This window comes from Mixophyes fleayi, chromosome 3, assembly GCF_038048845.1.
Source record: "Mixophyes fleayi isolate aMixFle1 chromosome 3, aMixFle1.hap1, whole genome shotgun sequence".
NCBI lineage: Eukaryota > Metazoa > Chordata > Amphibia > Anura > Limnodynastidae > Mixophyes > Mixophyes fleayi.
The window spans coordinates 336,378,872-336,395,476 of record NC_134404.1 but is presented as its reverse complement, the minus strand read 5'-3'; the positions used below and the strand labels follow the sequence as shown (position 1 = coordinate 336,395,476).

Genomic DNA, 16,605 nt, shown 5'->3' with positions numbered 1-16,605 from the left:
GGCTAATCAGCGGTAGCACCGTACGAATTAGTCGCTGATTGAAAAAGCTCTCCTGCCTGCCCAACCTTTATCTTGTACTTCCCTAACTTACTAAAAAATGGGCAGGTGGCAGTGGCGCACGCAGGGGGGTTTCTGGTTCTCCAGAAACCCCTCCCCTCCGGGAATCAACAGTACTGTACAGCAGCCGCTGTCAAAGAAGCGTCCGCGGCAGTGCTGTATTGTAGTATAATACAGCACTGCCACGGATGCTTCTTGACAGCGCCGCGGCTGCTGTAAAATTCAGACTCGCTGAAATGGAGCTGCTGCGCATCTCTCTCGCTATTATTTTTTTACGGGGGGGGGGCGCAGAAACCCCCCCTTCTAAATCCTGCGTTTGCCCCTGGGTGGGTGGGAAATCCTGATGCAAGAGGAAGTTGCACTGCCTGGCCAAGGATAAATATGAAAACCTCCTTTCACTCCTCCCCCTAACATCCGGGAGCAGCAACTTCTCAGCACATTAACCCCTAATGTCCATGTCCTGTTTTGTGACAAGTAGCTCCGTTTATCTCCATTCAGCTTAAGGGCTTCATTCTTAATAAGCTGCAGTGGGTTGATGAATAATGGCTGAGGATATAGGTTTGGGGATAGTTAGGGGGCTAATGATGAATAACCGGTTGGGATACAGAATGGTTTGATGAATAATAGGGGTGGGAGAGGTAACGAGTAACTGGTGGGGCCATAGGGAAGGGGGTAAAGAATAATAGAGGTGGGAGTGATTAATTAGAAGGATAATAGGGTTGTGGGGTGATGTATAACAGGACGACTAATGAATTAGAGGGAAGATGGGGTGAATATAAGGTGCAGTGATATATACACTCTGGACACTTTATTAGGTACCTACTCCTTAATTCAAGTACTTAACCAGTGAATCCTGTGGCATCAACACATGGAGAGATGGTCAAGAGGTTCATTTGTTGTTGATTGTTGGTGTCAGACGGGGTGGATTGAGTATCTCAGATATTGCTTATTTTTATGCACAATAGTCCCTGGAGTCCACAGAGAATGGTGCACAACACAAAAAAAACATCCAGTCAGCAGTTCTGTGGGCAAAAACGCCAGAGGCGACTGGCCAGACTGGTTCAAGCTGACAGGAAGGCGACAGTAAGTCAGATAACTGCGTTCCAACAGTGGTATGCAGGAGAGCGCCTCTGAACACACAGCGTGATGAACCTTGAAGTGGATGGGCTACCACATCAGAAGACCTCGCCAGGTTCCACTCCTGTCAGCTAAGAACAGGAGACTGAGGCTACAGTGAGAACAGGCTCATCAAAACTAGACAGATGAAGGTTGGAAATACATTGTCTGGTCTGATGAATCTTGATTTCCGATGCGACATAAAGATCGTATGGTCAGACTTTGGTGCAAACAGCATGAATCCATCCTGCCTTGTGCCAACGGTGCAGGTTGGTGGTGTAATGGTGTGGGTGATGTTTTCTGGGCACACATTAAACTCCTTAATACCAAGATAACTGTCTTGAGTATTTATGCTGACTTTATGACCACAGTCTACCCATCTTTTAATGTGTACTTCCAACAGGATAACACGCCAGGTCACAAACCACACATCATCTCGAGCTGCTTTCACAACTATAACAATGGCCTCCACAATCATGAGATCTCAATACTTTAGTGCACCGTTGGGATGTGATGGTAGATTCACAGCATGATTGTACAGCCAACAAATCTGTAGCAACTGGACCCGAATCTCTAATGATTCCAGCACCTTGTTGAATCCATGCCACGAAGAATTCAGGCTGTTCTGGGGCAAAGAGTGTCATTTTTTTAGACAAGTGTATCTAATAAGGTGGCTACTGAGTGTATATGTACCAGATGTAATGTAAGGTCTATGCCTATAGCAGGCGGTGAGGGCTATTAGTTTAATATGGGTTCTCTTTTTACTAAATGTGGAGCTATTAATGCATTGTGGGAGAGCTTTTCATTGCGACCAAATATTTAACATCAATTTTTACCCTAAATACATCAATAGTAGCCCCCATCCTGCTCAGTAGGCAACAGCAAGTCTCCCTGTCTACCCAGACAGCAGAAATTGAAGCTGCTGCTGGGGCTTAGTCAATCAATCGATCACCCAAGTTCATCCTTGAGAAAGCTTCTTCCCTAGTTCATCTTCACTACATCACTAGCAGATCCACACTAAGAGATGCTGACCTGGAGCATTGTTAATTGCGATCAAACATCTACCAGCAGCCCGTGACTGTTGATGCAGTCTACACCAAGCTGGCTTCGGTCTAGCCCACTGAGTGCAGCCCAGCAGCTCCACTCTCACCATCCGGAAATCCAGACCAATCTGAAACTGCACAAGTCCCTGGAGACTTAATGACCTCCTACCTGTTGAGGGACTTCCACACTATTAGAGCTTTCCGCCAGCAAGTTACAATCACAACACTAAAGGGACTCCAGCACTGCTGCCTCCAGCTCCCTACGAGATCCCAGTCATTAATGCAGTGAACTATCGTCGGCTGAAATCAGCGATGAGGCCTGGCCTCCACATGTCCTGCAAAGCAGACCTCGTTCTCAGTTCAACTTGAGGCCTTCTTGAAGGGGTACATCAGCAGCAGTTTCTGCCTAACACACCCTCAGGCAATCAACTCTTTGTCATCTTCAATATACCCTTCTGCAACCTGCCCAACTTTTTCTCCAGCAATCAACCCTCAAGCATTTTTCATTCAACCTATCTGCAAACCATCCCTGTGCAAGCTGTTTATCCTAACCTCCAGCAAACAACCCTCCAGAAACTCATTACAATCTTCTGGTGACTTTCCCCTGCCCCTTCATTAACTCTTCTGTCAACCCCTTCTGCAACCTTCACTGCAATCTACCAGTGAACATCTCCAAGCTGCAGTTGATGCATTAACCCAATACATGTACTCCTGTACCTTAGAGATTGGTAAACTGATAACTACAGATCAGCCTTACCTCTGCACTGCTACCTCTCTGCCATTATTTTTACCTTATTTTGCTTGAGCTCATTTTTGTCCTACGCACTTCCACCTCTCTAGCCTCCCATTTCTCCCCCTGCAAGCTTCACTTCCTTATCATCATCATCTATTTATATAGCGCCACTAATTCCACAGCGCTGTACAGAGAACTTGCATCAGTCCCTGCCCCATTGGCGCTTTCAATCTAAATCCCTTAACTTACACACACACAGAACGAGAGACTAAGGGCAATTTAATAGGAGCCAATTAACCTACTAGTATGTTTTTGGAGTGTGGGAGGAAACCGGAGCACCCAGAGGAAACCCATGCAAACACAGGGAGAACATACAAACTCCACACAGATAAGGACATGGTCAGGATTCAAACTCATGACCCCAGTGCTGTGAGGCAGAAGTGCTAACCACTAAGCCACCGTGCTGCCCGCCCTTTTGACCTTCCCACAGCCTGTCACTCCCTGATCTGTGCCAGTGGTGTCTCTTGCCCACTAAACTCTTACTCCTCCCCAATGTGCTCTACCTGTTATCTCTCACTGCACCCCCCCCCCTCCCTCACCTCTCCTTCATTCATGTCCCCAACAAGTTGTAGCAGAATGGTTTACTCATCCCAAATCTCCAGGAGACCCTGCCCACAAGATTACATGAATCCTGAACATATACCCCAGACCACAGCACTACAAAATCTACTAGGGGGTTATCCTAGTTCAGAAAGGATCACAATGAGGGCTAGAGTAGTGTAAAAGCCTGCATACGGGTTCATGAGCACCCTCTCAATACGTGTGGCATATTTATGTGTTGTGAGTATTGCACTGCAAGGGATTCAACCAGTAGATTAAGCAGCTGATATCTCATCCTGTGCTTGTAGTTAATGGGATGTACACTGAATCTGGGTGGAGAGAATAGAAATAATAATTTGGGAACACCAGTCACACCCTAGAAGTTGCATTCTGTACAGTATAACTAAGTGTTTCCCATAGTTTATGTGCAGTTTTGACCACATGGTTATTTTCTGTGCAGTAAACTCCCCACCTGGGGTAAGATTTGACAAGAAACCTGGAGGATTTAATCCTATATCATTCCTTGGTATTTAAAGGTGTTAGTCTATTCAATTTCGTTTTTTTATTTGTTTCAGCACCTACTGGAACAAAAATTGATTTCTAACGCTTTAAGATCGAAGTATTTACCAGATTCAATACTGCTGGCATATTTTGAAGGGAAGCTTTGGGGTCTGCCATGTAGATCGTCTGCATACACAGAACTCTGCCACTTCACCGGGGTGGGAGCCTACACTTATCTTGTATCCTACTGGATGGGGCAAATGCAAATCGTGCAGGTGACAGTGGGCATCCTTGACGAGTGTCTTCTTCTAGGAGACGTTTTGGAAGTCATTAGTGTTGCAATCAACGAGACCATTATTCTGCGCTCCCGTTCTGTGACCTTGTGAGGCCGACCACTTCAAAGTGCAAACATCTAGAGGCAACATCAGCACTTCTAGTAAACTAAGGCAGCTGGAATAGGCCAGAAATTTGACGAACTGTGACTTGTTGGGGTGGGGTGCATGGCTGTATGCTAGATTTTATACACCAGTTAGCAATGGGTGTGGCTGAGATGGCCAAACACTAATTGGAGGTGGTGTCCACATACTTTGGCCATTGTAGCGATATATAACTAAGCCTTCCACTATTAACGATCAGTTATAAAATAAAAGAGTAAGAATTTGCAGGCGTGTTAGTAAACGGGTTGGAAGCAAGCGGCATGAATCTACACCAAATTATTAGAACATCGGAACCTTTCAATCGGCTACACGTTGGACATGAATACTGGCTCTGCTCTATACAGTAATACAATCAATTCAGTCTCTCCATATAGACTTCATCCTCACCCTTTGGATTGAAAGAGTGGGTGCTCGCAGAAATGTTAAATTACTTGCCAAAAAAAAAAAAAAAAAGATTGGATAGGAGTTCTGGAGACTGTTTTTTTTTATTTATTATTTGAATACGTTAGTTTGTTGTCGCTGCTTTTTCCTTGTATGTTCCTCCAACAATTGGAAATTATTGTCATGCCTGTTTTGTGCTTTAAAGAAGAAACCCCACAACAAAAGGTCGTTTAATGTATTTTAATAGCAAACTTACAGGACAGCACAGAAGACAGACAACATTAAAAACATGTACTTGAATGTAGGACAACTAAGTTAGAAAATAAAAATTATAGTGAATGGATGGAATTTACTATATGGTAAAAAATGCTACAAACATTTAGTTGCCATCAATAAGAAAATTTACTTGGGTCTTAAAAAAATCCAATACGCTGGCATTGTCCAGAAAAAAAACTTATCAGGTTTATTAATTATTTTTTTGTGTTATAAAGTCGATTCTTACTCGCAGAACAAACTTTTGTTGTAGTCCTCAAATGCATTTAAAAAGCGCCCCTTCACGCAGCGGAAGCAGGAATTGTGTGGGCGGGACCAATATTCACGAAAATGTAGCCAATCGGTTCCCTTAGAACTTGACATCACTTTGTGATGTCACTAGCACCTAGCGACGTGATAGGCTGAATATTGGTTCGGCCCATAAAACGGCTGCCTCCACCGAGAGTAGGCGACGGACGCACTTAAATTCACGATGTCACTGCATCTAATGAAAAAAAAATAAAAAATAAAAAAATCCACACACAAATGTAAATGGAAGAAGTTTGCCCCCACACCTGAACCTGCCCCCCTACGTTTCCATTCACAACCAATATATTTAGGTACCTTTTAACCCAATGGAGAAAACAAAAAAATATATATATAACTAACGCTCAAACTACCAATTACAAGGAAGAAGAGATTTATTTTTTTTTCGGGTTTTAAGATGACAATGTTTTAGGAATTTTAAGCACGTTCTCCACGTATGCGGCGTGCTAGCTGGATGTCTTTTGGCATAATTGTGACACGTTTGGCGTGGATAGCACACAAGTTGGTATCTTCAAACAGTCCGACCAGGTAGGCTTCACTCGCCTCCTACAACGAAAGAAGACACAAGAGGTGAGATTAAACGGCGATCAGTGCTCATTCAGACATCGGATATGAACGGCATTGAGCGTCATACCGCGACGAACACATACATAGCACAATGAAGACAGCAGCTAAGCGTAGACAGGGTTTACTGTGTTGGTGAATGTTGGCACTTAAGTGAAGATGCGCCAATAATGGGATCAGCGCAGTTGGATGGTACCACACTACGGCCATCAAGCCCTCAAATAACAGCGACCAATCCTTCTCAGATTTGTTTTGCGAAACCAGAGTTTGGACGCCCGCGTATGTGATTGTTTTAAAGAACCACTAAACCTAAAACTCATATAGCTTTATATAAAAAGTGTGATTAAACATCATAACATTATATATATAGACCAAAACAGAACTTGGGACAGTCTTGTATTGAATGTTCACTGCACCACAGAGTGCAAGCTATGGTTCTCTGTTATCAGCCTGGGCAGACAGACCCCTAAAATTTACACACATTCTGTAAGTGTTCTCTAATATGTAATAAAAAGGTATCTTGTAACTTTTTAGAGGGACTATATACGGATAATATGTAAGGTTTTTGTGTTCCTTTACAGGAGGCAAAATGTCTTTGGTAATCGGGGCATGTCAAGTTTATCAATAACTATAGAAAATGTTATAAGAAGGTATATTATATATACACACTATATTGTTCAGTGCTACATAACATTACACTGCATCTCTTGCTACAAACCATAAAAGTATTTCCTTTCCTTATTCCATTGCAGATATCTGAAGCCCCTCCCAAATCTTTCGGACCATGTCCTAATGGGATATAATACAAGGGGAATGGGAGGAGAGCGCAGACTGCAACTGTTTGAGATACTGTGACAATATTGGTCCTACCCGGGTATATGAACCAACAAATAAATGGGACATTACCACAAAGCAAGTTTCTCAAGATAGTCAGTCACTCACTGTCTGCTCCAAGACAGAAACACTTACCCCCAAGATGGCACAAGGGAGTGAAAGTATGGTAACATTTAATTAGGTACATGTACATCTTTCTCCTCAGTAATACAGAGCTTTAGAAATAAGAATTACCTAGCAAAATGGAGAGTACAGCATCAGGCAAACCAATGGCACATACTGGTAAGCCTGTTCATCTCTGCAAGATGTACCCCAATTAAGCAGAGCACTAACCATGCATAGAGTGTTGTATGGTATCCGGGAGGTGAAGAAGCAGTGTACAGCTCTATGGGGTCATGCACACGTGTTGGGCAAGTATAGAGTAACTAAACTCAGATTTTTCATCTGCAACAAAACCTATTAGGACAGTGTTCTACAAATGCAGGAGGTGCTTCAGCTGTCAGAGTGGGGAGGAAACACTACAATGTAGTTTTAGTTTTGCTGCCCTTTTAATTCTATACTGTACAGCGCTCTTATGAAGCCATTACTGTCAATATAACCTCACAGGAACAATTATTCCAAAGGCATCCGAACTCTCTTATTGCATCCGGTGAACCTGCCATTACTAGATCTCTGTACTGACTCCTACAACAACTAAACACAAAGTGAAAATTTGCTTTCTGTGTAGTGACAACGTTGTTCCTTCAGTCTAGTATGCCCTCTAGTGGATGTCACTTTAATTACATCGGCTCCTTGTCAGTAGTAGATGCAAGGTTATATTTAAGCGGTATTTGTTTAAAATGGATCTTAAACAGCTATTAGCAGCTAGATGCTCAGTAAACAATTCACATCAGCCCTCCCTTAATTTTCAGCTCTGAAAAATAAGCGTACATGTAATTATTCTCATTACAACTCATCTAATTTATATAGGCTTTATTTAAAAACCAATTATTCCACTGAATAGCTTTGCTCGAGTAAGAATCAAGGTAGGTAATTGATGAGTATCCATGAGAAACAGATCTCGTGGATATTAGACAGTGCATTATATTACAATTATCTTCTATTAGAAATGTAGAAAACTAAGGTGGAACTAGTCAGAAAATAAATTGAGTCATCTTTAAGTTTCCCCAGTTAGTCACTATGCTTGTTACTACAACTTACTGGAATAACTCATTTGAAATAGGACTTCTGCCTGAAATCGCCAGCTTAAAACACAGAAACATACTCCTGTTGCCATTAGACAAGCCCTACAACCATGAAACAATCAATACAGCTTGTTCGCCAGCATGAGTGTTTTTCTAAGTTTTAAGAGATTATTATTCTTAGAGTAAATATATGCAAGATTTAGAACCTAACCCAATGCGATGGATCACACAGTTTAAAGGCACTTTAAACTGTGTGATCCATCCATTTATGTATTTTTATTTTCCTGTTGCACTGGTCTAAGAAGAGTATTATGGTATAAAATCAAATTAAAGGACTTTGCCTACTTTCTATGCAAGTCTGCTAGCTGACCTCTATTTAGTACAGTACCATTGTTTGATTTCTCTTTCCACAATCCCTTTAACTCTTCCCACAGATCGTCTGCAATGCTAACAGTTTGCTCACAGCCTACAGAGGTGTCACCTAAAACTGTCTAGCTTGTACGATGCCCTTTGCCAAGTACACTTAAAATATTTTTGAGGTGCCCATTTGACAAGCAAAACGTTTCTTCCATTCAGACACATTAATTGATTTGTGACCGTCACCTGTCATTTCCGTTTGGCAGTGAAAATAACTTTCTTCTGAACATTTACCTGCAAAGCACCAATAGCAGCGCTCTGAAAGCGCAAATCTGTTTTGAAGTCCTGAGCGATTTCACGAACCAGACGCTGGAAAGGCAGTTTGCGAATCAGCAGCTCAGTGGACTTCTGGTAACGTCTGATTTCACGGAGGGCCACAGTACCCGGCCTTAAAGACAGTAGAAGAACAACGCGTCGGTCAGGTCAAAATATTTTGCGAAGAACAAATTATTTTCAGGATTTTAAATAGTCATCAATGTTACCAACAAAACTAGTTATTATGGCTAAGTTTGCTACACAAGTTGTTAGTGAGACGAGTATGCCGGAAGAAGTACATTCATTCATTAAACATACAGCCAATACAATCAGCTGCCACCGGCATCGCACAGCTCTGTCCTATCTGCTTGAATAGTTAGCGCGCCAGAGCGGACAGATCTCTCCTCTGCACACTGAGATACAGCGATGGGAGCCAAATCCAGAAGGGACACAGAACAACTACGTGGCAGGGCCCAGGTTCAATAGCAGGTATTTTACAAAAGTGAATTTATCCTTTAAATTACAAAGATGGGAGCATTGCCGGAAAAAATGCACACCGCAGCTTGTACTCAATGGGGGACATTTTTTTTGAAAACTGGTCCAAAAGCAAATAAACAAAAAACATCTAATTTATGAGAGGTGATTCCTCCAAAAGTTAGATGCATGAAGCAATTACAAAATCAACCACTAGGGGGAGACCATCAATGCAGGTTTATGTATGATTAACACATGTCAACACAATATTGAGATGCTATTTTAATCGCTGTTAATCCTTAGGGTTGAGGGATTGAAAGCAAAACCTTGTTTTGTTCAAAGAACACAATTTGACTCGTACAGAGACAACCATCTTCATTAGCACTCAGGTCATGTTTCTGTTCAAGGACCCCACATCCAGGCCAAATTTGGAAGAGTGGGGGAAGGGGGGGGAATGTCGGACTTGGAATACAATTCAAAGCTGCGTCAAGATGAGAGTATAGAATATAGGCTACACGTATTCATAAGTATTAATGAGAGAGAGAGAGTACAGCCCATGTACTGGCAAGGAGCACGCTCAGTGTGCTCCAGGGAAACATCCCGTGACATCATCAAGCTGCCAATACAGTGACTCTGGATGATGTCATGAGTCAGGATCACAGGAACTTCTGCCCACAACAGTGATCAATCTACATAATGCCGAAGGCATTTAGGACAGAGGAAGGGGCACAATTCTATAGCTGGTATGTGTATTATTAATTTTACATTGCAATTAGCCTGTAACACTAATGTTAGATTTTATTAAACGACATACCAGGTAAATATTTACAGCAATACAGCTTTGAATTATAGCCCGCAACAGAAGGGAGGGGTGTAGGGACATGGGAAACGGCACGATAGCTTATAGGTGCACTATCAATATGTAATATTTTATAATACTGGATTCTATAACAACTGATCCATTTGTATTCTACTCTCTGGGTTACTGGGAAGAGCAGTCAATGATTAAAGTTTCTCATAAATAGCAATTGCAACAGACATCAATAGTACATCAGATAATATTACAAGTGCACATATTAAAAAGAGTAACAAGTAATTAAAAAAGTATTATTTAACTGTACATAAGAGTTCATTTGTACAACATACTATACATATTTTGGAACTTGTTAATTATAGGGGTGCCAATTGTCTCTGCCCAGAAGTCCTTCCAGAGATGAAATATGGGTGACGTAACAGACTGTACATAGGAAGCCTTCATTAATTATTTTCTCCAGCCCTAGTATACAGCATTGGGGTGCTAGTGCCTTTACAGAATGATGCTCAGAGTATCTGCAGTTCTTACCCCCCCCCCCCTTCACTGGAAGGGAACAGGTGGGCTGCAACTTAGAGAACCAAGATACACCAGTGCGCAAACATTCTCAAGACCAGTCCCAAATACATACACCAGGATAACATCACCCTGCAAGTGGAGCCCATATAATTAACAAGTACCCAGATGTTAATGGCAGACATGCTATTTTTGGAAACTTGATTGGTATACCATACCTGTAAAGTTAGTTGTTTTGGGGGGTATTTTTTTTTTTTTTTTTAAACTGCCAGAGACAGGAGGATATCAAATGTTCTACTTTTAGTACATCAGATTCTACTTGCCCAGGAGTCAAAGTTGGAGGGAAAAAAGGGTTACATTTAAATTCTCCTCACAGACTGCACAGTTTTGCCAATGTTTACATTAAAACAATATGACAATTTCACTGTATACATAAAAAAAAAAAAAAAAAAAAAAACAACAGTGTAAGAAAAAGCAGTTCTCCTTTAAGAAGTTTTCAACATGAATTATAAGCAGAAACTCAAAACGAACCACTAAAACGTTGAATCACTACAACAGTAATCTGGAATAAACGCCATGTTGGTTATAAACAACACTAGGGGTAGATTTACTAGACTGCGGATTTGAAAAAGTGGATATATTGCCTATAACAATTCAGATTCTAGTTCTCATTTATTTAGTACATTCTACACAATGACAGCTAGAATCCGATTGGTTGCTATAGGCAACATCTCCACTTTTCCAAATCCACAGTTTAGTAAAAATACCCTTAGAGGTCTGTAAAATTCAGCAAAAGCCTCTGTCGTTCATTTGTTCAGGGACATCATGGGTTAAAATCAGAACTGTGTTTCAGCTGCTGGCCCGCCACCGCCCTCTAGTGTCCACTCTGCGACAGTACACCGCAAAACCCCTTGTCAGTGTCTTCCGAAGCAGGTGGGAACCGTGCCAAATCCAGCGGTCTAAAGGAGACCAATGTGGGGGGTGATCCCCCCTCCTCACATCCCCAAAATGATCATGCAAAAACTACAAGCTGACAACGCTTAGACTTTGTCAATACAATCTAAGGTTGCAAAACAATATATTCCTTCTAAAACACCCCTCCCAAAAAAAAATTAAAAAATTAAAAATATATTAAAAATATCAGTATAAAAATAATAGCAATCTCAGCCACACATGCAAAGCAGTATTTCACATTGTGGTCATGTAATTCCAAACATGCAATAAAATTATTTGTTTTCACACTTTTTTGTCCCTTTAATTCTGAAATCGGGTAATCAATACACAGTGCAGAGCACATCATCAGCAGCCAATGTACATAAAAGGCCTGTTGAAATTAGCCTAGTGAAAATCAAAACAAATATACACTTAAAACACAGTCAAAGTGACGTTCTCAGACACGTCTGCAAAGAATCAATAATATATTTAACTAGAAACAAAAAATATTTACAGATCTCAGAAGCAAATAACTAAAAACAGAAACTGACAGTATACGCATGCGCAGCAGCCCCCCCTTTATCATCCCGGGTTTACCTGTAGCGATGAGGTTTCTTCACCCCACCGGTGGAGGGCGCACTCTTCCTGGCTGCCTTGGTGGCCAGCTGCTTCCTGGGGGCTTTTCCACCAGTAGATTTACGGGCTGTCTGCTTTGTACGAGCCATCTTATCGAGAACGGATGGGTCCTAAACCTGCTCACCCCCCCATAGGAAGCAGCAGCACAGAGGGAGGAGGGGGTGGAATTAAAAATAAATTAAAAAAAAGTGTGTAAATAAAATAAAACATGAAATAAATTGAGATTTCCACCATTGCACAGAGCTGTGTTTTTCCAATTCTCCCATTCACCTAACATGACCGGTTTTCAAACTGTGGCGCTAGCTGGCTGCTGTATCTGTCATCTCCTCCCCACGTTACTCATTTGCATGGACCAAAAAAAAAAACGTTCTGGGGGTTCTCACAGTATTGATCCCACAATAAAATCCCCCCCTCTGTGCCAATCCTAGAGAAGTGGGAGACCCCCAGATCTGACAATCCACTGGAGTGACTGCATTACATAGAGCTGCATAAGAGTTATAGGAGAAAAGCCAACTCCAGCTCAAACTGAGCTAAAATAAACAGCTAAATGCTTCTTACTAGTGGGACAAAGCCCTAAAATGATTATAGGGCGGGTGATCCTAAGAGGTGTCCTTATACATAGCCCCATTATGGGGACATTGGGCAAAACTGCAGGGCAATGTCACTCTCCAGCCACCCCTCCCCCACCCCACCAGGTCCCAGCTGCTATTAAATAATCCAGGTGATAGCAGACACCCCAATATACAGCCAGCAGTGTTAGGGGGGGGGCTGTGTGGAGTTTTGGGGGTGCTGTGGAGGGGTATAAAGTGACGCCTCAATGATGGAACTCTCAGCTTCCTCTCTGACTGTCTGAACATTCCAACTGTTACAATGTAACAATCTCCGGATACAATGCAGCAAACTGCCCCCACGTGTCGAATAAGCACCCCCAGGAGGGGGCAGGGGGATAATAAGGGGGTAACCAGAGGATCCCCCAACAATAATGTACCCCCAGAGTCACAGGTCACCCCTGTTCTCTCTCTGACAGCCAGAGATCTGCTATAGGGGAAATAAATATGGTGACCAGAGAGAAAGAGACAAGATGGTGAAGCTCAGCAACAACTGGGGAGCACAGGGACATTAGGGGGGCATTTTGCATCGGTTTTTAGGTACTTTCCCCCACCCCAGTGACCCTGGTGCTGCCCCAACCTGTGAGCTGGGGGTGCGGGGGGGAGGATGGTGATGCTTTGGGGGGGAAAGAGCAGCTGGATTGGGCTATTTTATCGAATAAAGCCGGGGCGGGTGGAGGAAGGAGCCGGAGAGGCAGCTCCTTGTCTGAGAGTCAGGAGGAGGAAGGGGCCAGCGCCAACTAATCGCTTTCCAGACCCAAAAAGTTTGTGTGAGGGGGCGCGGGCGGCCCCGGGGGGCCGGCACAGGGTGGGGGGCGGCCGGGGGTCGGTTTGGGGAGCTTTCCGCGAGGTTTGGGGTCGGGGTTCTACAGATAAAAACTTACCTTCCCCGCTAGCTGGTGAGAGCACAGGCTGCTGGCTACAAACACAATTGAAAAATGGCTGACATTGGTGTGTCCCACAACCCGCTGAGCGCTCAATCACCGAGTGCAGCCAATCAGGCACAATGGAGGGAAGGCCCAGCTCCCAGGCTGTGTGTACAAACACAAAGACATGCTCCAGCACTATACACACATACATACACAGTACTACTGCACGATACATACACAGTATTACTGCACGAAACACACATACATACACAGTACTACTGCACGATAGATACATACATACATACACAGTACTACTGCCTGATACACACATATATACACAGTACTACTGCCTGATACACACATACATACACAGTACTACTGCCTGATATACACATACATACATACATCATACTACTGCACGATACACACATATATATACATATACTGTACTACTGCCTGATACACACACATATATATACACAGTACTACTGCACGATACACACATATATACACAGTACTACTGCCTGATACACATATATACACAGTACTACTGCCTGATACACACATATATACACAGTACTACTGCCTGATACACACATACATACACAGTACTACTGCACGATACACACATATATACACAGTACTACTGCCTGATACACATACATACACACACAGTACTACTGCCTGATACACACATATATACACACAGTACTACTGCCTGATACACACACATATATATATACACAGTACTACTGCCTGATACATATATACATACACAGTACTACTGCCTGATACACACATATATACACAGTGCTACTGCCTGATACACACATATATACACACTACTACTGTCTGATACACACATACATACACAGTACTACTGCTTGATACACACATACATACACAGTACTACTGCCGGATACACACATATATACACAGTACTACTGCCTGATACACACATACATACACAGTACTACTGCACAATACACACATATATACACACTACTACTGTCTGACACACACACATATATACACTGCAACCTTATATGACACTCTACTACTGCCTGACACATATATACACACTACTACTGTCTGACACACACACATATATACACTGCAACCTTATATGACACTTTACTACTGCCTGACACATAGACACACAGTACCACAAATTACTACTATTGAATTGTAATATATTTTCTGGTTGTGCTGCTGTGTGTACAATGTACATACAATACTGTCTCTACTGCAACCCCCATCATGTCACATTTACTGAATGTGATAATACATTTTTTTTGCATTTTAAATAATTATTTTCAATAAACTTCCACATCTAAATCCTAGAGAAGAGTAATAGTTAAGCATCTAATATGGATGAAAATAGGAATTGTATTGTGCAGTTGGCCAATAGGGAAATATCCACGGATAAATCATGGAAACCTGGTTCTGTCCCAGGACAATAATGTAATGTGGATGGGAGTCTGTGCTATTAATTTATTTCATGGTAGGATGAGGTTGTTTATTAATCATTAAATCTTTGTATTTATTGTTGGGGTGATGATAGGGGTATTTAATGGTGGGTTTATGGTGGGACTGTTCATTTAAGGGGGGGTGGTGGGACTATTATTTTAATGCTGGGGTGGTTTAAGGGCTATTAGTTGAATGTGGGTCTGTGTTCGGGAGAAGGAGAGCCATAGGTATATGATAATTATTTATTGTTTGTGAAGAAATAGGTCCATTTATTAAATATGAATAGTATTAATGTAATGTTTGGATTCTTTGGGGGGGGGGGGTATAGGCTTATTTTTTAAATGTGAATGCTAATAACTTTAAGTCAGCGTTGGTTGCAGATAGGGAGGCCTAATTATAAATAATGGGTGCTATTGATTTAACATCAGGGGGTAAATGTATTAATGTCCGGATTCTTTAACTCCGGCGTGTTCAGCGTCTTGTAAAGGGAAACTTCCCTTTACAATGCAGCGCCGCTTTAAATTTAATCGCCGAAGACGCTGAACACGCCGGAGTTGAAGAATTCGGACATTAATACATTTACCCCCAGGGCTGGTTGTGGGGAGGGAGGCCTAGAGAGTTCACTCATTGCTCGGCTTTCCATATATCTTTTACCTACTCTCTTTCCAAACAGGGCCCCAACATTCCAGGAGCTTAAGACACCAGCAGCAGCAGGCATTGAAAGCGGCAACAACAGGTAGGAGAGAGCAGGATCTGCCATCTGTCCTGATTCTCCCGATTTTGGGTGACTGTCCCATTCATTCTGGACCTTGTCCCATCGGCACGGCCAGTTGGGAGGTACGTCCCACCAGAGCCGGATTTAGACCTCATGGGGCCCTAAGCAAGATACTGGATTGGGGCCCCCTCCCTGAAAAAATCCATAGCACTATAGTTTTTAGCATAACATATAGCCTTATTCAGGGCCTGGCTGGCAGACTTTAGCCCAGGGGGGCAAGCACATAGCACTGTCCCATAAGTAGTGGCCCATTTTTAAAGGTTGGTCTCACCGCCAGCCCTGGGAGGGCCCTCTGGGGACCGCTGGGCCCTAGGCAAGTGCCTAAGTTGCATAGTGGTAAAGCCGGCCCTGCGTCCCACAGTACAGTATTTGGTTTCTAGCAGTATTTCATTTTTATTTTTTTTAAACAGTCCCTTTGGTAATTATTCAATTGGCAAAGAGAGGATCATAGGGACCAACTATAAATGGCACAATGACGTTGGGTCCTGACCTATAGGTTAAAAACCCCAGCTACGACACAAGTTGTATGTACATGCCTATAGGATTGCACATAATTACCCGACTTCAGATACTACACTTGTTTACTCACTGAGAATACAGCATAGGATGGGTGTGGCCAGTACAAACAAATCAACTCCCATTTACTGGCTGGGCGACTTCTGGGCTGTTTCATAATCCGACAGATAAACAGCTGCTGGCTGTCTGCATCGCTCTGCAAGAGGAACTGTCGTTGGTCCTTAACTATCATTTCCTTCTGTCTCGCTAGCGTTGTAATGGGAGTCCTGCCATTGCCAGCTAACGCTGCTATCTTA

The 16,605-nt window shown here is 42.6% G+C and overlaps 1 protein-coding gene across 1 annotated transcript; it reads right to left on the bottom strand.

Annotated features, from left to right (window-relative positions):
* Window positions 1-5,093: 5,093 nt before the first annotated feature.
* Window positions 5,094-13,666, bottom strand: H3-3A (H3.3 histone A). Its single transcript, XM_075204341.1, has 4 exons — window positions 13,564-13,666; window positions 12,033-12,187; window positions 8,681-8,834; window positions 5,094-5,993 (listed from the first exon to the last, which is right to left on the bottom strand). The coding sequence occupies exons 2-4, from the start codon at window positions 12,158-12,160 to the stop codon at window positions 5,865-5,867; spliced, it is 411 nt and encodes a 136-aa protein (XP_075060442.1). The 5' UTR covers window positions 12,161-12,187; window positions 13,564-13,666; the 3' UTR covers window positions 5,094-5,864.
* Between the last annotated feature and the right edge of the window lie 2,939 nt (window positions 13,667-16,605).